The sequence below is a fragment of the Micrasema longulum genome, unplaced genomic scaffold (assembly GCF_059751315.1).
Source record: "Micrasema longulum isolate JH-2025_06_02 unplaced genomic scaffold, ASM5975131v1 h1tg001007l, whole genome shotgun sequence".
In the NCBI taxonomy this organism is placed as follows: Eukaryota; Metazoa; Arthropoda; class Insecta; order Trichoptera; family Brachycentridae; genus Micrasema; species Micrasema longulum.
This window is the reverse complement of record NW_028278195.1, coordinates 36,849-64,493: the sequence shown is the minus strand read 5'-3', so window position 1 is coordinate 64,493 and position 27,645 is coordinate 36,849. Positions and strand designations below refer to the sequence as shown.

At 33.4% G+C, this 27,645-nt stretch overlaps 2 protein-coding genes across 9 annotated transcripts in view; one reads left to right on the top strand and one right to left on the bottom strand.

Annotated features, from left to right (window-relative positions):
- Positions 1-1,736: 1,736 nt before the first annotated feature.
- On the bottom strand, positions 1,737-23,375 carry Scgalpha (sarcoglycan alpha). Of its 7 annotated transcripts, none has more exons than XM_088232655.1 (10): positions 23,065-23,158; positions 20,286-20,420; positions 17,219-17,355; positions 15,805-15,953; positions 14,585-14,716; positions 12,421-12,595; positions 9,464-9,711; positions 7,796-7,867; positions 5,163-5,297; positions 1,737-3,205 (listed from the first exon to the last, which is right to left on the bottom strand). In XM_088232655.1, the coding sequence occupies exons 2-10, from the start codon at positions 20,407-20,409 to the stop codon at positions 2,800-2,802; spliced, it is 1,578 nt and encodes a 525-aa protein (XP_088088781.1). In that variant the 5' UTR covers positions 20,410-20,420; positions 23,065-23,158; the 3' UTR covers positions 1,737-2,799. The 7 variants fall into 7 exon arrangements, with proteins under 7 accessions (XP_088088781.1, XP_088088780.1, XP_088088782.1 ...); XM_088232654.1 differs by having other exon boundaries at positions 22,995-23,133; XM_088232656.1 differs by lacking the exon at positions 23,065-23,158 and adding an exon at positions 22,999-23,017.
- The window catches only part of 5PtaseI (inositol polyphosphate-5-phosphatase A), a 25,972-nt gene continuing 21,539 nt past the window's right edge, over positions 23,213-27,645 (top strand). Inside the window, exon 1 of one of the 2 annotated variants that reach the window (XM_088232652.1) lies at positions 23,213-23,609. In XM_088232652.1, the coding sequence (XP_088088778.1) occupies positions 23,529-23,609 (81 nt within the window). In that variant the 5' untranslated portion in view covers positions 23,213-23,528. The remainder of the gene's footprint in view (positions 23,610-27,645) is intronic. The other variant, XM_088232651.1, reaches the window with a different exon arrangement.

Here is a 27,645-nt window from a genome sequence, read left to right as displayed (position 1 = left end):
ATCAAATCGAAAACACCTTCCTAGATTCTGGTTTTATTTCATGTGAAATAAAACAGTATGTACAGAACCATATTCTTCATCCGCCTGGACATGGAGAGGTTCCCATCGAGCTTTTTATACTATTTTTCTAGAAGACCCTCCAAATGTGGAAGCTTTATACGCATGTGGGCGTAGTGTAGGTACGGTTAGAGCTGTTTTGATTAACAGTGGCCAATTCAATTATTTTGTAAATGAATGGTCATTCTGATGAATAAATTACAATCTATTATTTACTGGCCATAATAGTTTTGATCCATAATTCAAGGTAGCATACTATTTGAAAATCACTGCTTTATACAAAGTATGAAATTGTGTGATTGTAGTGAAAATTAAAAAGTCTTATGGAAAAGCTTTAATCTGTATAAACGATACATTGTTCTGACTAATAAAAACAAGAAATAAATTAACAACAAGCACCTAATGTTGGTAAATGTTTTTAATATGAAAACATTTAAGTATTTATCACAGAGATTTAATAGAACAAGTCTATTGGCTTACTCATCAATAAAAAAATTGGTAAAAGGGTGAAAATATGCGTGGAATCCAGGGAATGGTGGTCATATAAAAAATGCCAATTACAATTATTTCTCTCTTGATCTAATCTAAATCCTCCGTTCAAATTCAAATTGAGAAAAGGAATATGAAAATCTAGATCAGCGTTTTCCAACCGCCGGTCCGCAGAGTGGTACCGGTCCGCAGAAACACTTCGCCCATTTTAAAATTCCTGTACTAAAAAAAGCATCACTTGTATTTTTCTTGTATTATGTTGTTTTGATCATGTTATTATTATTAATATGGATAACTTATAAAGCGTCGTTTTCGTAATAGAATACATTAAGGGCGCTTTACAAAGTAATCCTATGAATAAATTAATTTAATTTAAACTAAATAATTGAAATTGCGCCGGCGCCGTGGTACAGTTGGTAAGACGGCCAACTGTGAAACTGGCGTCACGGGTTCGATTACCGCCAGTTGCAAGAAAAAGATTCAAGAAATAATTTTTTCTCAGTTGGTCTGGGTGTTGTGGTGTATTTTTCAATACCCCTTTTCATATCCCCTCTATCCCACCTGCTGACAAGCCTCTAAATAGAGGCTTAGCGGGTTATTCCTTTAAAAAAAAAAAAAAATTAAAATCATACTTTTTGTATATTAATTTAATGAACGGTTTATATTTTTGTTTATTTACCAATCCATAAGGATTTATTTAACAACCTGTTGATCGGTTTAAATAAAATAACTTAAAATTCAAATCACTTCACCAACATTATTGGTAGTCAGACGGCAGAAGAGATCATCTGTAATTTTCAAAAATATCCAGGGAAGCAGAAATAAGACTCAATTTCTTTCTTCTTTTTTCAGAAATAAGACTCAGTTACTTTTTAATAATAAATTACCATTCTAAATGATGCTGTTTTTTCCTTTTTTTCTGTGTATTGATTGAAATATTCATTTAATACTTTGAATATTGATTGAATAAAAAAAAAAAACAACAATATTCTGGGGATAAAATTTTAAGAAAACAGTATATTTCATTGGTGGTTAATTTATTTATTTTATAAAATGAGTTTTTTAAATATAAATAACATCAAAAAAATTATGTAAAAAAATAATAAATTATCAATGCAACAACAGTCTAAGGTCTAAAATGCTCCTACTGCAAAGGTCGTCTAAGAAAACTGACAACCCACATAAATATATTTTTTTGGAAATATTGCTATAAGTTCAAGATTTATCCTTACATAATTTTGTTGAAAATTCTTTAGCCTTCCTCAATAAAGTTGCAAATTCATACATTCAAAATCATTTGTATATAACATTGGTTTCCATATTGATAAAACATTATATGTTCAAGGTCATTAAATAATGAAGTATTACAATGTTGTAAAAAAAACATTCTGGCACAAAAGTTGTTGAAAATTGATATATTTTCAATGTCATTATTACATAAGGAATAAAAACTATACTTTCATGGTCATTCTTATATAATATGAGCTAAACCCGGCAATGCTTTGCTTTTGCTAGATTTGAGTTCTTGCTTAATAGATTAAATTAACACAATCGAAAGTTTGATATCAATTATTATATTTAATCCAAATTAGATATGTAATTCATTTTCAAATACTGAATTTAAGTGGGTACCTTAGTACTTGTTTATGTTTGAATTCCAAAACGTAAAATACATCATTTTCAAATATAGAAAAAGTAAAGAGTATTAAATTAAGTTTCTTGAAAATGTATGAAAAAATAGTAAAAATGATATTAATAAAAACAAACTACATTAAACGGCGTCACTAGTTCTTCCGAATCAAGGAATGATACGGGTGCTGTGATAGATTTCCAGTTTACGGGAAGCCAATTCACTAATCAGCAGAATTCACCGAAGAGAACCCGAGACATCACACACGGAGTAATTACAAAACTAAAAAAAAATCATAGATTTAATAATACGATTCATAAAAATATTTTGGCATTGTTCGATAGTCTATTAATAAATAATAAAAAATATTTTAAAATACTGAAGTTCCTAATTGCAATGCACAAAAAAAAATGAGTCTAAAATGTTTTCTTATATTATTATCTATCATTCCTTAAATTCTCTTCTAATATTCTTGCAGAATCAGCTTTTTACTACTAGTGTTTCTAATTTATTTAGAAAATTTAGTTTTGTCTGTAATTTCATTTCTGAATCTAACAGAACCAAGTTTTGACGGGTGGTTCCGCCATGTCGGCCCAATCTAGGCCGTGCCCATTCTCCTCGTGTCAAAAGCCGTTCATTCCCTTCAACAAACCGCCGTTGTTGTTGACGGACCCGTTGACAAATCCGTTTCCACGACGCCCCGACAGATCCGGCTTGAGCGGAACATAGTCCTCGTCCATGGAATTAGCGGCGTCCGCCATCAGCAGGTCTCCCGGCGTCAGGTGGTCGGGGAGATGGATGCCTTCGACGTAGCCGCGGTTCCCGATGTTGGCCTCGTTCAGGAGTTGGAGGGATTCCTCGAGAGTGCGGGCGCGGTGCTTCTTGGACGGAAGGTCGTCCCCAACGGTGGGGTGGTGCCGCAGAACGAGGCTATTAGTGTTGGAGCCGAGGTAAGGGGGCGGCTGAGGGCGGTTGAAGTCCACCTCGAGGTTCGGATTGGAACGCGGCTTGGCCATACTGTTGTTAGGGCTGAAATAGAGGAAAATAAAAAACTGTAAACATTTTAATATTTTAATTTACTAATTTAATTTTATCTTAAATTTTTTATTTTATTTATTTATTCTGTTTACGTAAGCAGTTTACAAGAAGGGATAAACATACACATGTTCAGTAATACTTAAATATCGCGTAACTAACAATTGAATTTTTTGGCAGGCGAACCCAAAAACCGTTGTGTTAATAGTCCACCGATAGATGACACACACACATGCAATGATTCCACCTGAAATATAGAGCAATGACCGATGAAGCAAGTCATCATTTTATATCCGACTTCCTCTGTCCATTAAAACAATTAGTAATGAGAAAATGTTCAGAGAGTCCCGATACAGACATCTACTGAATAAATATTCCACAAATCACAACTTATGACTTATGACACCAAAGCAATTATACGCAAATGAAAGACATAACCCCGACAATACAACATATACAAATAATGTAATCACTAGATCCTCAATACAAAGACAACTTAAACAAATACATACTAATACCACTTTCGGACGAAGGGATTTTGAGTATTATGCAATTAAAATCTAAAACCTATATCCACTGTCTATTAAAACAATTAGAAATGAAAAAATGTTCAAAAAGGCTATAAAAAAATGGATAGTGAAGGTGAGTGTAGAAGTAAAATGGATTGGCTCATTCGCCCAAACTAATATTGAATCACCTGCTCCACAAACATATAGTTTATGATATGTTTTTGTGCGTATATTGTGCGTTTTATAATATAAATAATATGGGTATACAGGAATAAAATATAAACATAAATATGCAGTGTTTAAAACTGACTTAACATTTTGTAATTTCTCTCTGTATATTAAGTCTTCTCTGTATATTCTCACATGTAAAAAAAAAGTATATTGTTAAGTGTCCTTGGCATGGGTAACCCCAGTGAGGACACACTATTTTTTATTATTTAATATTGTTTATAATGTGTAAAAAAAAAAATTGAATATATACTGTAAGACTAACAGTATTGCACATAAAACGTCCGTCTACATAAGAGCAACGGTCTGCAATCCTTTTTTTTAAATTAAATTAAATATTTGCGTTCTTATAATCCTCATATTCCGCTAATTTTCATAAGGTTCAAAATCTCGCAACTCGGCGTACCATGTTGGATATGAGCTTTCTCAATAAAATTTTTAATAACCTAATTGATAGCCCAGAAGTTCTTAGAAGCATTTCATATCGGTCCCTGTCCATAGAACTCGTCAATCTGTACTCTTCGACATTCCTAACTCGATGACTAATTATATGAAAAATAGCACTCTTCGGAGAATACAGATTAACTATAATGACAGTTTTAGTGACATCAACATATTACACTGTAAATACCATATTTTTATCAGATCTGTTAAAGAGATTTTAAATTTATTTCCTGCTTAACTTTTAATTTTGACTTTTAATTTTATCTTTCAATTTTAACTTTAAATTTCGACCCTTAATTTTTACTTATTTATATGCACATCTACTACCTGCATATAATTCATTATTGTTAGTTGTGAATTTTTACTAAGAAATATAAATGTTCATGGAAGCAGAGAGAGAGGGAGGAAAGTAGAGTTGGAGCTATACAATGTCTTCTCCCTTTTATGTACTTTTTATTTAATATTTAAATTTTTATATATTTATTTTTTTTAGAATTTAATTATTTGTTCCCCTCTCCTCCTGCATTCATAATAAATTAATGTGAAATCTGTAATTGGTCTTACTTTTTTTATTGTTCTTTGTACCTTGTACCTTGTATTTATATAAAGACTGTATGATTTCCTTAATAAATAAATATCTGGCCGGGCGAATATTCGCTCCAGCATACTTATACCGTCCAGTCAGTTTAGGTTTCATCGCGGCCTTAACAATATTATCTCTTCGCATTAACTCTCCAATCCACGCGCACGGGGTATCGGCATGTAATTACCTGATTCCCAGATTGGTTTTATCGCTCATATCGTCGGCAATATGAGTGTTCAGGTTGGCCGTACTACTGCTGGCATTAGCTTCTGTCATCACAGAGTTCTGCACCTGACGATTCTTCACGCGGTTACAGTTACTTCTGAAATAAACAAATTATATCAGGTTGGAGAAAAAGTCATTTCGTATTTCGCGGCCATTTTTTTCAACTAAGTATATCTCGTTCATTATTGGTCACATCGGATCATACAATATGACGTTTTAAAGGTGTGAGTGCATACTACAAACGCTTCTTTGACAATATTGCGCTCGGTTGGTTCGGTTGTGAACTATCGTGCATCGAGTATGGAGGTCTCAAAGGAAGAAATTCGCCATATTTTACTACCTGAAAGAGAAAAATGGATCGAATGCGACCAAAAAAATTTGCGATGTATACGGGACCGATACTCTTTCGGTTCGTGCTGCACAACAGTGGTACAAATTTGGCCTCAATAGAGGCCTGTGAAAATTGGTTGTCTGAGTGTTTTGCCAATAGGGACTAGAGCTTCTACGAGAGAGGCATTATGAAGTAGTTTATTTACATACGCACATATTTGTATTCCAGTTTTATTATATTCAATAATATATTTTGTAAGCTGAAATTATGCCTGTTCAGTGTTCTGCCGGTGGCAACATACGGTCTTGAAACCATGTCACTCACTGCTAGAAGTGTTCACAAAATTAAGTGCACTCAGCCGTCTATGGAAAGACAAATGTCGGGCGTCTCCTTAAGAGACCGAATAAGGAATGAGGAGATAAGACGCCGTACAAAGGTGACCCTATATCGCAAAAAGAGTGGGAAGACAAAAATGGCAGTGGGCGGGTCATGCGTCGAGACAAGAAGTCAATAGATGGATGCCCAGAATACTAAACTGGAGACCCAACGAAAGTAAAAGAAAAGTAGGGAGACCACAGAGGAGATGGACTGATGACGTCGTCGAACTCGCGGGCCATGAACGAGAACAAAGTGCCCAGGACAGAAAAACAAAGTCCGGAAGGTGTCCTATCTAGGGCATGTGCTTAGAGGAGAGAAAGGGGTTGACAAGGTGTGAACAGAAGGCAGATCTCTTGGCTCTGAAACATATTAAACTGGACGGGGATTAGAACAGTCAAGGTGCTTTTTAGAGCTGCTTAGGACAGGGTCAATGAAGAACGCAGAGTGTGAACTGCAGGACACATGAGCATTGACAATGCAGTTCGAGCAAGACTTAGTTTGTCTACAGAGCACTCCTGTTTGTTGAGGGTCGCGGACACAACGGACTAAACTTCGCTGCTTTCTCTCTAGAGAGGATTTGGCGAGAGTGGCTCCGGGTGTCGTCCGCTCGCGCACCACCAGACGTCTGGTTAAATTTGATGAAGCGCACTCTCTCCTTAAAACTTATTAAAGTAGTATTCAAGCTGATAATGTCGTCAATTATTTACAAGTCTTGAAGATGCCTGCTTAGGCGAAAGCACTTGTTAGTCAAAAAAGAAAAACTAAAACAAGAAGTTCGATTAATATGTGATTTTTATAAAAATTGCTAAATATTAATTTGTGTTAAAACCTGAATGTTTTTCTGTTAATGTAATGCATAAAAAAATCATTAAAAGAAAAAAAATCATCAGGATAATTTTTAAAAAAAACATACAAATTATCTCCCCACAGGCACCGTCAACGGTAAATTTGTCCTGCATTCTGGAAGAACAAATGGTCTGCGTTGCCTATTTCTTAACATTTTGTATCCCGGAGCCATGTAAACACATGATTATATATAACCACGCGTGCATTTTATTGACACCTGGTGACTTTTATTGGTACTTTTTCGCTGCTGGTAAACCACGTGAAAACACGGGACCGGGACACAACGCGTGGTTATTATAATCACGTGTTTACACGGCTCCGGGATACAAAGCACAATAAAAGGAGTGAGGCCCTGTATATGTGCGAACATTGCAATGCGCAATGTGGCTCTCCATAAAGGCCAATGTTGGCAAAATTATCATACAAAAATAACTTGTTGAATTGTTTCAAATTAATATGAGAAGTTTTAATTGATTTAACCCAATATTTTCATAATTATGAACCTTTTAAGAAACCCTTCACAAAGCATGAAATTTCACAAAAATGGACCGGGCGCAGGGTAAATTCTATGTGTATTTCGCCAGTGCTCAAAGTTTTAAATAGTTTCTTAGTACATATAATTTTATGCGCTCCAAAATGTTGGGATCATAAATTAACCTGTTCAGAATCTTAAAAGCCATCATAAGCGAGGCAATGCTCCTTCTGGCCCGCAAACTTGTGATACCGAGCATACTGAAAAGGAACAATGGTCGGTATGTTCCTGGTAACCTTCGGATCACGGGGAGTTGTTTTTACACTTCGACTCGGAAATATTATTAGTTCTAAAACAAAACTCTTTCATTTTTTAGGGGTGCAAAAATTATTAATATTCCTGGATGTGAAACGGCACCCGGGTCAAGTCAGGTATTTTCAGAATTTTGACACGCCAAGCTGAAAAGGTGTCCCATCACTGATGCAGTGTGTTAACAAAATAATCGTTGAATAGGAAAAGCCGAATGCTTGCAGGCAAAAAGCGCACACAACATAAATAATAATTCTACCTTTTATTTTGAACATACTGCGTGCACGGTTGAAATAAGTTATGCAAGAATTCTACATATTCTCTATCTTCCCTGAAAACACAACAAGAAAATTACAACTAAACAACACGTAAAAGTACTTGTAAAAATATATTACGCATTAACTCAATCAGTTTTGGAATATGGGATAATTGGATGGGGATGTGCAAATGACACACTGATCAAGCAAATAATAATTGCACAAAAAGCTTTCATAAAAATTATCTTAAGAGTCCCAATCAGAACTAGCTCCCTCGGTATATTTGAAAATCTTAATGTCAAATCTATAAAACAACTTTATGTAAAAGCTTTGTTACTATACACACGTAACAAAATGACTCGCCTACAATCTGTATTGATGCCGCGGCGAGACTTATTTTCGGAATCTCTAAGTTCAGTCATATCACTCCACTACTTCGGGAACTACACTGGCTACGTTTTCCACAGAGGGTCGAATACAAACTCTGTTGGCTTATGTATAAGCTACTGCACAACTCTGCTCCAGAATACCTAAGGGAACTATGCATTCCAGATGAATTAGCTGACAGACGTCTTGCGCTTAGATCAGCTACATCTACGTCAAAGGAATAGTTATTATACATCTACGCAAACAGCGCACTAAATTCGGCAAACGCGCATTTGCGGTCGCAGGCCCAATGGCATGGAATGCTCTCCTAGCAGAGGTGCGAGGCTGTGATAGTGAAGTGATGTTTCGGAAAAAACTTAAAACCCACTTGTTCTCTAAATCATTTGAATAAATTCGTAGCATGTGACAACAAAATAAATTGTTTTAATTAAATTACAAATTTAAAAGCTTCAATTAAATTAATTTAACAATAGAATCACTATGTAAAGCGCCCTTGAGGTATTTTATTACGAAAATGGCGCTATATAAGTTATCCATTATAATAATAATAATAGTAAACATTATTCTCTACCTTCCGTTACAAATACAAGAGTTACTAGATACTCCACCCTGATGCTGCAAAAAATAAATACAACCTTCGGTCAAAGAGGATTGGCCTACTACTCGGTTTAAGTGTACAATCTACTCGTAGTTCCGTAATCCATATGGACAATTAGTAAGTTCTCACAATATAAAATTTCTATTAAGAAATGGATAGTGGAGGTGGGTTGCCCCCGGATCGATGAGTGTATCAAGCCAAATACGTAAAATGTGTGTACTGTTTATGTTTTTTATGATTATTTTAGTTTACATTGTTTATTATGTTAATGGTAATTAGGTTAATTGGATTAATTACGTTTTTTTATTGTTATTATTATGTTTACTTTGTTAAATAGCTATCTTAGGCATGTTTCACATTTTGTAAAATATTTCCCTTGGCACGGGACACAGAGGGAACATTATTCTGTATAAAAAAAAGAATACAAACAATGTAAAAGTATAAATAGATAAATAAATAAGGTGTTTTAACACTAAAATATTTCATAGTCTCTGGGTACCTGAAGCGTAAGACTGATCATCTCACCTTTTTTGAAAACATTTCTCCACAATATCAATATTGACTTTGAAAATACAATTAATCATTCTTAATCCATTTCATGTATTTTTATGGGTATTCGTAGTATGTGATATTTCCCTATTCCAGGCGCAAGAGTGAACAACCTAAAAACAATGAATACACTTACATTCCCTCTCTCTGGAAGCAGGTTACAAGACCAAGTACGGATAGCAGCAGCAGCATGAGCATCAGGGGCACGATGATGGAGACGGTGAACTCCCCGGCGTAGCTACGCTGCGGCACGAGCTCCTTGGGAGGAGGAAGCCAGCGGGACAGGCCGGCCTCGCTGTATAAGGACAGCTGGTCCTTATCCTCGTCCCTCTTCAGAACGCTCACCAAACCGGGTCTCACCACTGAGGGCTTCGGCTGTTCAACCTGATGAATGCACGTTAATTCTAAGTCAGCCACCCGTTTGAATTTTATTACTCGTGTTCTTATTTTAAAAATTATATTTTTAAACAATTGACGAGTTTTTGCTCAACTGTTGACCGTATTTTTGTTCGGTATGTCTGAGAAGTAGCTCGTTATACAAGTCAATAAATGTATGGAGAAATGAGTGTTTACGAATGTGTCCTCGTTACATCCGAGATCTCGCTATTTCCGTGACCGTTATAACCAAGTTTGACTCTACGAGTAAATGGTAATACTTATGGACACATATATCCGTAATTTTACTAAATAGTTTTTTGATTATATATGAAAGCATTTTATTAAAAAAATAAATCAACATGCCAGATACAAATGATTTTTGTGACAGTGTGTCAATATAAATCACTCCTTAGACGTTACTACAAAATTATGTCGTCACTTTTGCTGACAACTGTCATTCTAATCAAGCTATATTTTGAATGAAAATTTAATAATTAGTTCTGGTTTTATATGCTACGGAACTGTATTCTTCATTTCGTCCGGACGCATATTCGTAAATATCCGACGCGTTATCCATTCGTTATTCAAGGCATCCTTGGTATAACTAGGAAATACGTCTCTCATTTGAGATATTTCTGAATCACTCGTTTTTAATTAGCACTGGTTAATTTCGTAACGCCACAAAGTAGCTCCTGAGTAGCGCCTGCTAACGTCACTTAACATAAATATTCTCGTTCTCATTGTAGTATCTCGGCTACGACATAAATGTCTCAAAAAATAATTTGTACAGTAGCGCCTGCTAACGTCACTTAACATAAATATTCTCATTCTCAATTTAGTATCACGACTACGCCATAAATGTCCCAAAAAATAATTTTGTTTGTTTCAGCTATTACTGGGGTGGATAACACGTCAGGTATCTCCATCCGACACGTCTGCTATTTACGAAAGCACTTCGGGTAGATTTTGAAACATTGCAAACCGGGGAACCTATTTCCAAGAGATGCTGAAACATCCCGAATGGATAACGCTTTGGGTATTTACGAATATGCTATCTGGACGACATATTGACAAAGTAATAAACATGTTATCCATGGAAATCAAGTGCAAGCAGTAATGTCACAAAAAGATCTCGGAGTTGTGATTACTTGTGATCTTAAATGGGAATCACATATTATCCAAATTGTCAAACAAACGCACCCATTCCCTCTTAAACTTAATAAGGAAAACATTCGCTCACATCACCCAAGATTTGTTCCTCAAAATTTATAAAACATATGTTCGTCCACTCCTGGAGTATGCCTACTAAATCTGGAGTCCCTATTTTAAAAAAGACAGAGTTGTTGGAGAAAGTCCAGAGAAGAGCAACTAAAATGGTAGTTTCTCTAAGAAATAAATCATACGAGGACCGCTTAAGGGAGCTCGGGCTAAGTTCACCGGAAGAGCGGAGGCAGCGTGGTGACTTGATCTTAACTGAGCAATATAATGTACCCAAGTTGAAATCAATGTTCACTATGAATGAAAACCGCCATCTCAGAGGTCATTCATTGAAACTCAACACTACCTCCTTCTTATCCAACCCCGGGAAGAACTTCCTGACAAACCGAGTTGTGGAGAAATGGAATGGCCTTCCCAAGAAAGTGATCGGTGCTAGTTCAGTGAATGTTAACTAGATGCACACAGCAATGTATAATGTTTAATAACCATGTACAGTTGTACACTTGATATACACGCATCAGCTAAATAGCTGCTAGTGTATCATTAATAATAATATTTTTTTAAATTTTATTTATTGGGATATCAACAGTTAATACATGTAAAAAAAATATAACAAATAAAATATACAGAGAATAAAACCAATGACAGATATCCACAGAATTACATTAAATACACGTACAATACATACTAGTGTGTTTGTGTGAGTGTAAGTGTGTGAGTGGGTGGGTGAGTGGGTGTTATATTGGAATGAGGGTGGACATGTGTGTAAATATTATTGCACAAGTGTCAAAAATATAAATATATAAGACTTTATTATAGAAACTAAGTATAAGACAAAAAAGTATGTTTTAAGACGCGCATTTTAAATGTTATTTTTTTACAATGAAATGGATCAATAAGGGGAAAGTTCAAATTATATTAACGAGCAAAACGTATAAGTGGAGAGTTCTGGGCATAGTTCGTACGAACTGCCGGCTCATGAAATAGAGAGCTCGACATGTGACGGGTGCCAGGGACAGCCTGGGACATTTAATGATAACTCAGACATAAGAGCCGGACTATCAAGGCTAAGTATGTCATGAAGGACCCCCATGTCTAATAGTAGACGGCGATCTTCTAAAGTAAGCAAGTGGTGCTTTTTGCAGGAAGGCATATAATTGAGATCCGTATTCCCGCATCTCCAGTTAAGATGTCTAAGAAATGTCCATTGAATTTTCTCAAACGTTTCTTTACGTGTGACATATTGTAGAGACCAAACAGAAGAGGCATACTCGAGCAAACTGCGAACATAAGCAAAGTAGACCATTTTAATACACGCGATATCTTTAAATACCTGACATGTACGAAGTACAAAACCAAGATTTCTATGTGCACGGGTCAGTATGTCATCGAAGTGATTGTCAAATGTAAGTTTGCTATCAAAAATAACACCCAGATCGCGTATGGTATCAACTCTCAATCAAATAATAATATTAATATAACAATAGTAGCACTCACAAGTTTAAAGGTGCACCAATCGAGGTTAAATCCAGCATCCCTAAATAGCCTCTCGACCGTCGTACGCTTGAAGTCTCGAGGACACAGGCTCATCTTGGAGAGGGGACGCACTTCTTCCTGTAGTTGTAATAGTTCCGCTGAATAGTTTAGGTGGCTACCCAACTTCAGAACAACTCTGAAATATTAAATAAAATTATTTGATTTATGTTATTTATTGACAATTCTTTATGTTGTTATTTCATTGTAATTAAGTAATAAGTGATAAATTATATTTTCATATTGGTCATACATGTTTCTCACAAGGTGCCGACCCTGATGTATGGGAGTGAAGTATGGACTTGGAAAAACAGGGATGAAAGTGGGCTGAATGCTGTCAAAATGCGATCTGTCAGGCGAATGTGTGGTGAAACTATGTACGATAGATGCACAAATGTTGAGATCCATACATTATGTAAGGCTGAGCATGAAACCCTTCACAAAGCATAAAATTTCACAAAAATGGGCCGGGCACAGGGTAAATTCTATGTGTTTTCGGCCGGTGCTCAAAGTGTTTAAATATTGACAATTTGGACATGCTCAAAAGATAGTCGATTTGTCTCGGAAGTCAACCAATTTAAATTTGCTTAAAACATTGTTGAAAATCTGTTCGTTTCTAGCAGTCGTAATTTTTTTATTTTTTTTTTATTTATTTACTTAAGTTAGTTAATATTACATTGTATATTAACTAATATATTTACAATTATAACAAATACTTATTAAATATTTCTTACATAACTACATTATTACAATAAACATTACTTTTTTTTTTTAAATCCGTAAGTTTTCTTTCATTCTTCATACTTTCAGGCATCTCATCATACAGTTTTAACCCTTTATACATTAAGCTATTTTGTGATTTTGTTTTTTTCTTAAGTGGTAGTCTTATCCTATTTCTATTTCTTGTCCTATATTTATGTACATTTCTATTTAATATAATTTCACTTATAAAATACTTTGGCATGAGATTATTAAACACTTTATATATAAATACAAATACATTATACAATAGTCTTTTCTTTATTCCTATCCAGTTCAATTGTTTTCTCATTTTTTCAACACTATTATATTTGCTATTTTTCAGTATAATTCTCATTGCTCTATTTTGTAGTATTTCAAACTTGTTTATGTCTCCCTCGTTAGCTAAATATAATATAGTAGAGCAATAGTTCCAATGAGGGGCAATTATTGTTTTGTATATAAGTTCTGCACTCTTTTTATTTATTTTTTTCGAATTCTTCCTAGGAAGAAAATCTTTTTTGAAATTTTCTTATGTATATATTCAAAGTGTGATGTTAAATTTAATCTGGAGTCAAGAATAATTCCTAAGTATTTCATTTCATCAACCCTTTCAATAATTTTACCATCAATGTTTACATTCATTGTTATGCCATGTGCTTTATTACCTATTTCCATATATTTTGTTTTACTAACATTTAATTTCAATTTATTTATCTTTAGCCATGACGATATGTTCTGTAGATCTTCATTCAATTTATTAATTGAGTCTTCATAGTTTTCTCCCGCTATATATATAAGGGTATCATCTGCGAATAGTCGTACTTTGCAGTGCTTTATTATCTGTGTGATGTCGTTTATATATATAATGAACAATTTAATACCTTTCAAGCATGCCTTAATATTTGTAGACACGTAATAAATTAAAGGGCCTCGTGGTATAATGGTCAACGCATTTGTCTACCAAGCAAGAGGTCTCGGGTCCGATTTCCGATATGAAATATTTATTTAAAGGGTGTTTTCACATCAGGATATTTCATAGTCCCTGGACTGGTATCTGAAGCGTAAGACTGATCATCTTATCTTCATGTAACAAAAAAAAATCAAGATACGCTGCGATTGGTGTACCAATGCAGTGCCCTATGGACCATTAGGTTCGGAAAGGTAATGACGATGATAATAATGAATAAATTTAAGAGGTCAGAGGTTTAAACCCCACTCTACCACAAGTTGACTCCCATTTACTAATGTGAGTTATTTACAATTCGTTGAAAATTGAAATATTACAAATATTTCTTATTAAAAAAAATAAAAAATAACAAAGATTGATAACTATTTTCAACAGAGATGGAGTCTGGAGCTGATGATGTGATATTGAGGACTAGCTTACCCTTCTCCTTCGCTGGGGCGTAGGGGCAGCCTGGCCCCGAGGTCTATGGCCGAAGCCATAAAGGTGGTGTAAAGGTCATCGCCACTATCGCGCCACAGCTTCTTGCGAAATACGTCTTTCAACCGTTCCATTCTGCAATCATTTGTTTAAATAATATTACTATGTGTTTACTTTGTGTGAAATCACTAAATAAATTTAATCTACCGACCACAAAGCCGACCATAAATTTTTATTTGTAATATTTCATTTATTTACCATGGAAAACTAAAAAGTTAGTGGTACAAATATTTATTTAAATTATTTAATTATGTATTTCACAGAAACAAACAGTCAACAATGATATAATAACATTAAAAAAAATACGGTTTAAAGACAGATCAGTGACATTTCTAAATAAAAATCATACATATTAAATTGTAGTACAACAAAAGGGTGTATGTGAATGAGAATAAGTGTAGAGGTGTGTATTTGTGTGGGAGTAAGTGCTCTGGTGTGTGTAAGCATGAGCATCATTAAATAGCAAGCCATAGATAAATACGGATTTGTTAGTGTTGCCACTTTCTCATTCGTCTTTGTAATTGAATAGTCAAAGGGTTTTTAAGAATAGCATTATGAAAAAGCAATCGAGATGCCCAATCGACTATTGTCGAGTGGGTGACAATATGTCACGTCTTTCCAGCATAAGGCTCCTAGTGCTTTTAATCTACCGTTATAAGGCATCCTCTTGAGTAATTTGGGGATTTTTGTAGCACATATTTGGACTTTTTCCAGTAGCTCGATGTCTTTAGTAAGGTAGGGACTCCATACTTCATATCTATATTTATTTTATTTTAACTTTTACAATGTTTGTTTTTTTTTTATTCAGAATAATGTTCACTCACTGTCCGCGCCGAGGGAAACATTTTACAATAAGTGAAACATTTAGACATTAACCTTAAATTAGTTATTTAACAAAGTGAACACTATAATAAAATAATAACGTAATTAATCTAATTAACCTAATTATCATTAACATAATAAGCAATATAAACTAAAATAATCATAAAAAACATAACCAATTTATATAGACCTGTATTCCAATAAAGGTCTTACATAGGTCTTGTATATTTTAAGAAATATCTCTGGAGGAATATTTTGGAATGCCTTTTTATTAATGGGTGAATTATCTTTTAAAGCGAGAATATCCAATAAATAAATGAATGATTAGAAGTGTTAATTACCTGTGATCATCCAACATATCTTCTACATTAAGGTTGTCAATTTTAAGCTGAACATTATATGTGGCGATATTAACTTTCTTCAGTACATGGAGTTGTATCACCATCCGCCTGGTTTCATAGTCCTGACGATTCAAAGCCACAACTTGGATCTATAAATTAAAACCACAATTATTTATTGTTTATTAACCCGCCGTTCCTATGATGTAACCGGCAAGGCGCTGCAAATTGCACTTAACCACCTTATCCTACCAAGGTTTATTTTTAAAGGAGGTTGTTGACAATTGCTAATATGGCTATGCAGATGCTGGGCTTGATTATCCGGAATACCACAAATTTTAGTAGCATCGTTTCTATAAAATCTCCGTATTGTGCTCTGGTCCGATCACAACTGGAATATGCATCGTCAGTCTGGAGCCCTTTGTACAACTGCAACTCTTTTAACTTGGAAAGAGTTACCATTGCTCTCCATCAGAAGGACAATTGCTGACCTCACTCTAATGCACAAAGTGATATGCACCATAATAGATTGCCCAAAATTACTGTCCCTGATAAACTTTCGTGCACCCTCAAGGACCACCAGACTCCGACACATGTTCCAGTGTGGGTACAACAGGACAAACTTCACCCACCATTCTCCCCTCCCCCAGTGAGCATCCACAGAACAGCTAATAATTATGCTGAGCTGTTGGACTCGCTCCACACCACTTCTGCTGCTATCAAATTAGCCATCCTATCCATCAAAGAGCCATCCCCTCAATTCTCCCCCATTTAATGTGTTTCTCCATTCATCTTCACTTTATTTCCTTTTTGTTTTGTTTTTTAGAATGAATTACATATTAAGCGTAATAGTTATGATTTATTTTTGTTATTTTCTGTAATATTTTATGTACTTGTAACTGTATACTGTAAGAGCTCTCTGGGGGGTTTATAAAATAAATAAATATCATAATGGCGAACCTGATCACCCGGAGTCCTGAGCCTTCAGGGGGCCCGAACTCGACAGGTTCTTAGCTAAAAATTGACATAACAGAAAAGCGAAAATGCAGTACACAGTCAGCAACGAGGCTAAGATTAAACGGGAAAGTGTGTACATAGCGAAAATGTACGGCATGGAATGAATAAAAACATAAAATTTCTAAAAACATTCCTGCATGATCGAATACAAAACTAAATCGAGGAAGTAAAAAAATATGACATTTTCTTTTGCTTCGTACGCGAAGAAGGTCTCCTTGTAGCTTTATGGTACTACAAAAGTATCTCCATGATTCGGTTGATCCGGAAATTTGGTTAAACGGGACTGTTGTGTATTTAGTATTAGTTACTTATTTACTTAGGGGCCGAGGCCATCAATACACCGGCCATTGCTGAGTGGATATTATATTCTGGGAGCCGAATAAAACACACAATTTCTTACCAGCACATCTTTTTGTCCGTAGGGAGTCCCGTAGAGGAATCCGGAATGGTGCCTGTCACTGTACACATAGTGAAGCCAGGTCGGAAGGTCCGGCTTGTTGAGAAGGGATGCGTGGAATGTGTACTGAGTATCTGAAGCTGGAAACCATTCAATATTTCAATTTTATTTTATTTCAAACCTTGAAACAGTGCAAACATACATTTTTAAAAAAATATATTTTATTTTCTTTTATTTAGGAAACATACAGTACAGTTACATAGTTTTATATTTTACACAGTTAGACTTAATTCTAATGGACCAGTGAAGTTTCCATATTATAAAGTAATTGTATGTAAGGTTATTAATGAAAGTACAAAAAAGAGAAGGAAAAAAAAACATAAATGGAAAATACATATGCATATTATCGTGTGCTTTAATGATAACATTCATCATCATCATCATCACCCTTTCTACACCTAGTGGCGCATAGGGCGCTACATTTGTAAACCAAATGCATTGTATTTTGATCATCTGCAACATGAAGGTAAGATGATCAGTCTTACGCTTCAGGTACTGATCCAGGGACAGGGAAATATTGCAGTGTTTTTTTAAATATGTTTTTTGCTATATCTTTTACTATGTTTCTTGCTATGAATTTTGTTTTTTACTACTTATTTACTGGGTTTTAAAATATGTTTTTTACAACGTATTTTACTGAGTTTTTAAATACATTTTTTACTATGTTTTTTTAAATTATGTATTTTACTATGTTTTTCCCTATGTCTAACACCTTTATTTATTTTTATACGTATTGATTACTGTTTTTCATATATATTTTTTGACTGGCTTAGAACGGGGTAAATAACCCAAGTTAGATATTCAAAGCAACGTGGTATAAATGTATAATTTCATGTATTTATTTATTTATTCATATTTTTTTCCATTATAAACCATGGATAATAATAAAAATAATGTGACCTCACTGGGGTTACCCGTGTCGTTACACTTAACAATATACTTTTTTTTATATATATTTACATGCGAGAATAAACAAAGAAGACTTAATAAACAAAGATAATTAACAAAATATTCAGACAGTTTTAAACACGTATTTATGTTTATAACTAATTTATGTACATCTATATTATTTATATTACAAAACACACAATGAAAGAACAAAAACATAACATAAGCTATACATTTGTGGAGCAGTTGATTCAATATTGGTTTGGGTGAATGAGACAATCCATTTTACTTCTATGTTTCTTACTATGTATTTTACTGGGTTTTTGAATTCGTTTTTACTATATTTTTTACTACATTTTTTTTACGTTTTTAATACATTTTTTACAATGTTTTTTTTAAAACTATGTTTTTCACTATGTCTAACACCTTTATTTATTTTTCTATGTATTAATTACTGTTTTTTATATATTTTTTGACTGGCTTACAACGGAGTAAATAACCCTAGTTAGATAGTCAAAGCAACGTTGTATGGTAGAGTTACACGCCAACCACTACCCTACAAAGCAAACTTTCTTCCAGTCAATTTACTTTTTCAGGAGTCATGTGAATGTTACACAGTGTGTAAAGTGGCCACTTAAACCAGCCAATGACAGGTCATAAGCTCTGTAAATGCCTAGACTCCCATATTCCCTTCCCAAAAATGTTTTCCCTCTTTGTTGCAAAAAAAATAATTTATTGTCTTTAATTTCTTTTATTGCTGCTTCACATCTGTTATTTTTTTAATTTCTTAAAATATATGTATTTATTTTTTCCTTTTGAAAGTGTCTTTTTGCATCTTAGTATTTTTTTTATTCGTATTTATTTAAATTCTTACTTTTTAATTACTTTTGTAAGTTTTTTCATTTTTAATATTATTTGCACTTATGTAAATACTGACAAGATGCTTTTAATATAACTTTTTTACTTTGTTTTTAATTTTCATTCAATTTTTAAACTACTTTCAGTATTATTATTTTTTATTTTATAATATTACTGTACACGAAAAAATAAAAATAGTTAATTGATAACCTTAGCATGTAATAAAATATGAAAACTTCACTGGTCCATTAGAATTAAGTTTAATTTTGTATACTATAAAACTATTGTACTGTATGTTTCCTGAACAAAAGAAAATAAAAAATGAAATGCCACGTCTTTCTTGGTCTTCCTCATTTTCAGCATCCATCAACATACGCATCCTAATTTTTTTAAGCCGTTCTTTCGCCGTCCATTCGCTCCACATGTCCAAACTAGCGCAGTGCTCCTTTCTTGATTTTTATTTTGTCAATAATGCATATCTCAGCCTTGCATAATGCACGGATTTCGACATTACATTGTTTTACCACACATTAGCCTGAGAGATCGCATTTTGACGGCATTCGGCAAAATTACATATTGTTCAAATAAGAAGAAATAAGCAATAGTCATTACTAAAACATGCAAAAACATTAACAACAAAAATTGAAAACAATAAATTATATCTGTACCTTTGTTAGCCTCGTGGTGTAATGGTCAGCGCAGTTTTGCTTACCATGCAAGAGGTCTCGGGTTCGATTCCCGACATGGTTGATATGAAATATTATTTAAAAGAGTGTTTTTACACTAGAATATTTCAGTCCCTAGACTGGTACCTGAACCGTAAGACTGATCACCTTACCTTAATATAGCAAAAATGTTCAAGATACGCTGCGATTGGTGTACCAATGCAGTGCCCTATGCACCATTAGGTGCGGAAAGGGAACGATGATAATAAATAAAAACAATATGATTTATCTATTGAAAGTACTGACAATCTCTGAAATAATGACAAAAAAATATTTACTAGAGTTTTATTTTAAAAATTAATGAAAGCACGCACTTTTTCTTACGATTTCTACAAGGCCCTACATCTTATCTTAACACTATAAATATTTATAATACATAAAACATTATTAAACAATAAATATTGGCAATACACAAAGATGAATTATTAATTAAAGATATCGATATGCAAAATAGATAAAATGGCACAAGGCAACTTTATACACGTTATAAGACTAACAATGAATACGAGAAACTTGATATAAATAAATATTAATAATACCTTGGTAAGTCCAGTTAAACATTTGAGGGGTAATAGCAATAGAAAACATTTCGGTTTCTTTTACATCTCTGATTTCATTTCCCGCCACCAAACCAAGGAATATAAAAAATAGATACCTTTCCATTTTCGGAATTCCTACAAAAAAACATTATTATTCAACAAAAGAAAATGTAGAAAAACACAGCTGACAAATTCACTGAAACGACATCCGTGAAAACATAAATTTATACTTTCGTTTAAATTCTAAAATAACGACCGCAGCCTTTGGATGTTATTTTTATTATTGAAACACAAGCTTCGGGCTGTATTACTATGTTAGAAACTTACACGAATCAACGTAGAAAAATAGGTTTAAAAGTTCTGCTGAAACATAATCAGACTATGATGAAAAATCAATGGCCGCAAGAAAAGCTGTCAAACTTGTTCAGTTCACAAACTTCACAAATATACAAACTTCACTGCACATGTGCGAAAGCGTTCAGGGAAGAATTCAGCTGAATGAAAAACATAAAAAATAATTATCGTTCAGTTTTATTTTTATAAGAAAACACTATAATTCTGCGATATCTGGCAATAGCAATTTAAAAAAGCCTACCAATAAAATTTAATTTATAAAAGAATAAAAAATCAAAGACCTAAGCGAGCTCATTTATTTTTCGATTTTTTATTTATTTATTTAGATATCTAGTGCCTACCATAAATAGTTTTTTATATTTTTTATTCCGATTTTATATGCAGTTCTCAACCCGTTTTTATTCATGTTGTATAAAAAATAGTATGTAGGTAAATATAAAATATTATATTATATTTATAATGAGTTTATTATTAGATTTTTATTGTTGTTTTCAAAGGTATCGCTAGCTGTGATCATGTTTGTTATCGTTCATTATTTAAATTTAAATGCGGAAATGGAAATAAATTATTGAGGTAAAAAACCATTGATTATTGAGTGCTTTTATGAACTCCGCTTACGGTTGGTAATTTGGCTTTACAAATAATCTAATCGTATTATATTATAACAATAAGAACACAAATGATTTTTTTTACAAAGCAAACTTTGGTATTTACATTCGACGTGAATTTTAAAACATTCACAATATCTGTGTGTGGTGTCGCATTATTACGTAAGACGGTCATAATTATTTCGTAAAGATGTATTTTTTAAACCACCCTTTCTTGAAATTTCAATTTTATTTTAAAAACAAATCAATGGGTAGGTTTAAGGGTTCTGTAACTGTGTTTTATTTTAAAAATAATATTTTAAGTGTTTTAATTTAGTATATTATTTAAATTATAATTCCTTATTGATATCAGCGTAATTCGAAACGATTAATGACCTATGACGTAAATTCAACAGTGACGTAATAACTCTCAATAAACATAATGATAAACTGTGGATAACCTTTAGTAAACATACGTTTATTTTAATTATTTTTTGCATTTCTATATTTAACTTTAGTTGTTCACATACACTTTGACATTGACTAAAATAAAATCCCATTATTCATCATGATCGATAAACATTTTGAATCGATATGCATTTGTGTTATTCTTTTATTTTTATTTATTTAAATCTTCAAATACAAAGAATAACTAGTTTGGCGGACTTCTTACTAAAAGCAATATCTTCCAGCCAACAAAAAAATAGACTTATCAAAAGAATAGTTTGTCAAAAATTTGTAGTAAATAAATATATCAAGAGATAACTAATATATGATGTTTTACCTAATAAATATTTTTTTTAAATACAACTGTTTTTTTTTAATAGGGAGATAAACCTTGCACATACAAACCTAATAAAAGTTAATTATGCTAAACACTATAATGGAAGTTTGTAAGGAGACGGAAAGAGGAACAAAGATGAAAAAAAAATGCAAGCCACTTAGGGTTTTAAGGATATAGGTAAAGTCATTTTCAGGCGTTTCTTGAAAGTGGCCAGAGATGGTAGATTTTTTGGATAAAGAGGTGGTTCATTCCAAAGTCTGGCGTCTTGCACTTATTTAAAAACTAGTGACTGATTCTTTTATAAAAATGTTTGTAAAAGGTACTAGGTACTTCATTTCAAAGGAAAAGATTAATTTTCGAAAATCATCAAAATATGTTTGTTTCCTTTATTAGGGCCTTTTACTAAAATATGATAACATCGGCCAAAGACAAGTTTTATGTACTTAAAAATTATAGTAAGTATATAAAATCAAAAACAGAAAGGATAAATAATAACAAAATGTACAGAAACATAAAAATAATGCGAATATAAAAGAATATCATAAAAATTAATAATTCTAATAATAATTAACGCAATTCGCCAACTTTCATTATGAATTAAATCAGTAATAACCGACCAAAAACCCCACAAAATTATTTTAATTTTTTAAATCCATAGTATAATGTATTTTCTGTTTGTTATAAAACGGTTTAGTAGGTGCATACGTGGTAGAGTGATTTAACCCATTAAGACAGTATTTTTTTTATATTCAAGACATGCCAATACCTATAGTTTGGGTCTACGTTCAAGGAACACGGAAGGAATGCGGTAATGTGATTTGATCCTACCCGGTTAAGTTTCGATAAAAATTGGAATCTCGAGATTGAAGAATATAATATATTCGTAAATACTGATCAGTTATTTTTTAACTGAACTCAACTGGACAGCGCTACAACACGCTGCCGCATTCCTCCCGTGCGCCTTGAACGTATACCCTGACTTACCTACTTTAGATACATTTATTTTTAATTTTCTTATTTTTACAAATGGATAAAATTGTTAAATTATGTATACATTTGGATCGGGTTACGCACTACGAGCCGGACTCGTTTTTCTGTCGTAATTCGTAATGTATTAACATCAATGCCCAAACACAAACACCAATGGTTGTCGATACCAAACTTTTCTGACATAACCTCAACACAAGAAATCTGTCAGAAATCCGAGTACAGCCCTGCCGCCGGAGGGTGTGACAGATTGATAAAAATGGCACGGATGGCGAATGGCACAATATATAGATCGGCGTACAAAACCTGTTTCAATTTTTCCCAGCGAAACAAATAAACAAGGAAAACGTCCAACGACACGCAGAAACAGTTATGAATGATAATCACTCGGTTCGTGCGAGCGTCACTGACCAGCGGAATACGTAAAAATGACGTGAAATTCTGTGTTCTCGATAAAAACAATCATAACCCAGTTTTGTGCGTGTTCTGGTGCCCGATGTATGTTCCGAGTGTTTATATATTTTCGGAAACATGTTGAAGTTCAAAAAGATGGGGACTGAAAAAATACCGCTGCTTCTCGTTACCGCCAATGTCGGTTCCATTTTTGAGTCGGTGAGTGTTGTTTTCTGAATTTAAAAACATTTGTCTTATCAGATAATGTTGTAAACTTTGAAGCTGCATCGATCGCCGAAGCAGCTACATGTGTAAATATAAATAAATAAGTCTTCATTGTCATAACCTACAGTCTGAAGTGCTTCATTTTGATATCAAATGCAAATATCGCTTCGAAACAAATAGGTTATACGAATATCAAACGTAAAACATATGGCTATTTCCTTTCTTGAATGGAATATATTAATTTAAACACGGAAAAATATTGCCATGTTAAAAGTTTTCCCGTAATTTGTTCTCGATTTAAATATTCGTCTTCTAATCTGTCAATTTTTCACGCTACATTTTCTCAAACGTTATGCGCTATCAAAATTAAAATAATAATGAATGATTTAAATTGGTAATGAATGCAGACGTTTAGATACTTATTTACGGTTAGATTCTTCATCTTGAATGCTCAAAATATTCAATGATTTCAATATTACGCGAGTTTTCTTTCCAAGGATTTGTTTAAAATATTTCTGAAAATATAATACAACCGATTTTATGCCTATTTCGTATGACCTTCATAGTCTAAACATTCTTTTGACTAACTGCTTAAAAGAACAACCTATCCTTATTTGAAAACAATCATGTAAATCATGTTATGCAAATAAAAAGTATTTGTAAACCAAATTATGCAACCATTATTTTAGACTTCTGCTTAAGTTGGTACTTACCTCTTTTTAAGAAAAATAATTAGAATTTTGAGTTGATTTTTTAACTAAACAAACAAACAAACCATCAGGCCGTTTCGCCTTAAGGGTAGGCAGAGAAGATAGAATGCCACTTTAATCTGTCTTTTGGATTTCTACATCCATCAACATTCGCATCGTAAATCTATAACCATTCTTTCATAGTCCATTTGCTCTACATGTCCAAACCAACCCAGCACTCCTTGATTTTGTCGATAATGCTTGTCTCAGCGGCCATTCGACCGACTCATTCGGCCTACTTTCTTCCTTGGTTTTAAAATTCCACACTTCGCTCATACATAAGAGTCGGCACCGGGACTCCTCCATTGTGAACTGATAATTTTGCCTCTTGTGACAAACATCAACTGTAAATAACCGTTTTAGAAAATGGGAATCAAGTTAAGGTAGAGCGGGGTGTGAATGTCGGACCTCCGATCTGAAGTCCATGACGTTACCGCGGAACCACAACCCTTTTAATATACACATTACTAGAAGTCTGAAAATATACATGATTTTTATACCACATAGAACATTTTACTTAGGTAAAGTTCACAAATAAAACTTATTTAAATAAAAGTCACTTGAAAACCCCCAAAATTGTGCGTTTTTATTGTTTTGTTTTGACACTTATTTTAATGAACTTGTAAGGTACAAGTTCATTAAAATAAGTGTTAATAAAAATACACAATCATCCAAAAGGCATACATTTAATGGGTAAATTTTACCAAATGTAACAGAAGAACCTTGGTTTACCAATGTGATTCTGAACAAATTTGAGAAATCTACATATTTGTTCTTATTTGTTCAGAATCCATGTCCGGGACTCTGCCATGTGCGAATGTCAGCTTGAGGAGGAAGTCTAAATCATGTTTTTTTGGATGCCCCATAAATTATTATAGTTATTCTGAGTTCCGATCTGACTTCTTCGATATCAGCGTCCCAGGCCCTACTCATATTTTAACTCTCTTGTCCCCAATAAACATATTATATTAAAAAATTTATGTAAATATGTAGTTATAAATGGTATTAAGTTGTAAATAAGTTATATGTTATGTAAAGTGTATGTAATATTAAATACTAACACACTAACTTGTACATAGTACTAAAACATGTGTAAATATTTAAATGAGTAAAATCTCAAACTGGACACTGGCCAGAACACCCCAGTTAGGGGTGAAATAAGCCAAAAAAAATATAAGAAGTAGAATAAGTCAATTTGTTTTTTTAAGGCTTTTTTGTTCGTTGTTGTGTTATACATACCTATAACTTATATGGAAGTTCTTCACGGTATAGGAACTTTAACTTATTAACTATAAAGAAATTACAAAAATATAAATATGAAAGATCTTAGAACTACTAACTATAGACGACAAATCACAAAATCAGTCTAGTTCTTATTTTAGACAATGGCAATACAATAACTTATTTGAATGGACAACAATCCGATTTTTCTAATTGTGCTAATTTTTTATATTTGCTTAGTTCTTATGTTAGACAGCTTGCCCACCACATACCGCATCTTAGGACATAAGTCTCCTTGGCGGTGCCCACATACACGGTCAATTTGCTTATTGCCGAACGAGAAAAGCTGCCCGAAGGAGCTCTCTGTAATCTGGTAGCCTTTGCGTCTTTGTGCTGAAAGAAAGTAATCCAGAAGTACATAACATGTACTTCATTGGATTGAGAAAAGAGGGAAGTGAATTCTTCATTGACTGGGATTAAATTGATTGGACATGATCAATTCGCCGAAATTATTACAAAACTTTTTAAAAGCCTTGAAATTCTTTTTGGAAGCCTGTATTTATTTATTTATTATTTATTTGATTGACGGACTTTTGCAGTCCAGTCCAACGATGGTAAATACAATTTCTTATAATAAATACAGGTACTAATAAAATAAAATACAACTAAATAAAATTAAAGCTAGGACAAAAAAAATATAAATTACTACCTTAAGACAAGATCCGGTCTATCTTAGTGATTTTTTAAATCTACAAAGACTTACACCAAAAAAGTACAGATCTTGTCTCGAGTTTACAATACGACACAATCGGGACATTGGTGCATGCCAACTATAGTTTGTGCTGTGTTGATTGAGGAACAGCACATTATTATTTCGCGACCTGCGGATTGGAACATTGAACATATCCGACATGACCTATAACAGGGCCACGGATAGTAGCGAGAAGCTCCATTTGGTAATCATAGAGAAGGGGAAAGAAACATGACCACAGAATGTGTTCTGAAGATTGATTAGGATATCCGCAGCAGCATGAAGGGGAATCAACAATATTGAAAACAAATAATTTTTTATTAAATTTACCAAGACCTGATAAAAACTGCGTAGTCCAGTGATCGGGGATAACCCAAGAAGATTTTAAGCGCTGACGGATTGAAGGAAAAAAGAAAGGTAACCCTCCCTGAAGGGGAAGATTCCCATCGCGATTGTTAAGTATCAAGAAGAGCATTTAAAGTCATGTTATACGATAGTAATGTATATTTGGGATACTTGCGTAAGATATAAACAGTAAAGCTTCAAAAGTCTGCTTGTAAAACACATATTGACACATCCCGACCGCAGATTTTGGCTGAGCCAAAGTTTCAGCCAATTTTTGTCCGAAACTCATTTTATTGGCCAAAGTTTCGGTCGGTCACTATGGATATATAAAAATAAATACATTTTATAATTATTCAGTTTATTTATGATAGAAAAAGAATACTGTTATTTTTCTGTGATAAGATTTCTAAATATAGGTTTATCAATGTTCTGTTGTTAATTAATTGTTATTGCAAAGTATAGCATTTTATTTCCGGATTTTTAGCAAGTATGCAATAGCTCATTAAGTCCGTGAGACCTGCTATTGTTTTGCTATTAGAAAAATATGTTGCAATCACTAACTACGAGAATCTACATGTTTTATTCTCGAAGCCCTAGGAAAGACCGAGCTCCTTAATAACTCCAAGAATGCATTGTACATACTAACTATCATGCAGAGATGATACAATGACATACTTAAATGAAGGGTAGACGGCTAAAATGGGCTCATTGCATTTTCAATTTTCGAGGCGTTAATGCCATTTTTTTTCTTGTATATTTTTTTCAGTAGAATGGAGTATTCAACACTAGTAAAATATGGCTACCTATCTTATAAATTGTAGGAAATAAATATGGGGTCACAGCTTGAAAAATAACAGTTAAAATGCAACGATTGATGGAGCAAGCTCGGTTTTTTAATTTTAGTGAGGAGTTTTCAAAAAAAATATTACATAGACCTTTTTGTTTCTTTATTTCTGCGATTGTA

Bases quoted from the DNA above. Each gene is read 5' to 3' on its own strand.
- Scgalpha (XM_088232655.1), bottom strand. From the start codon at position 20,409: ATGGAAAGGTATCTATTTTTTATATTCCTTGGTTTGGTGGCGGGAAAT. The intron at 15,954-17,218 runs GTAAGAAATTGT...TTTAATTTATAG, and splicing joins ACGGACAAAAAGATGTGCTG to ATCCAAGTTGTGGCTTTGAA. The intron at 3,206-5,162 runs GTAATTACATGC...CCTCTATTTCAG, and splicing joins AAAACCAATCTGGGAATCAG to CCCTAACAACAGTATGGCCA.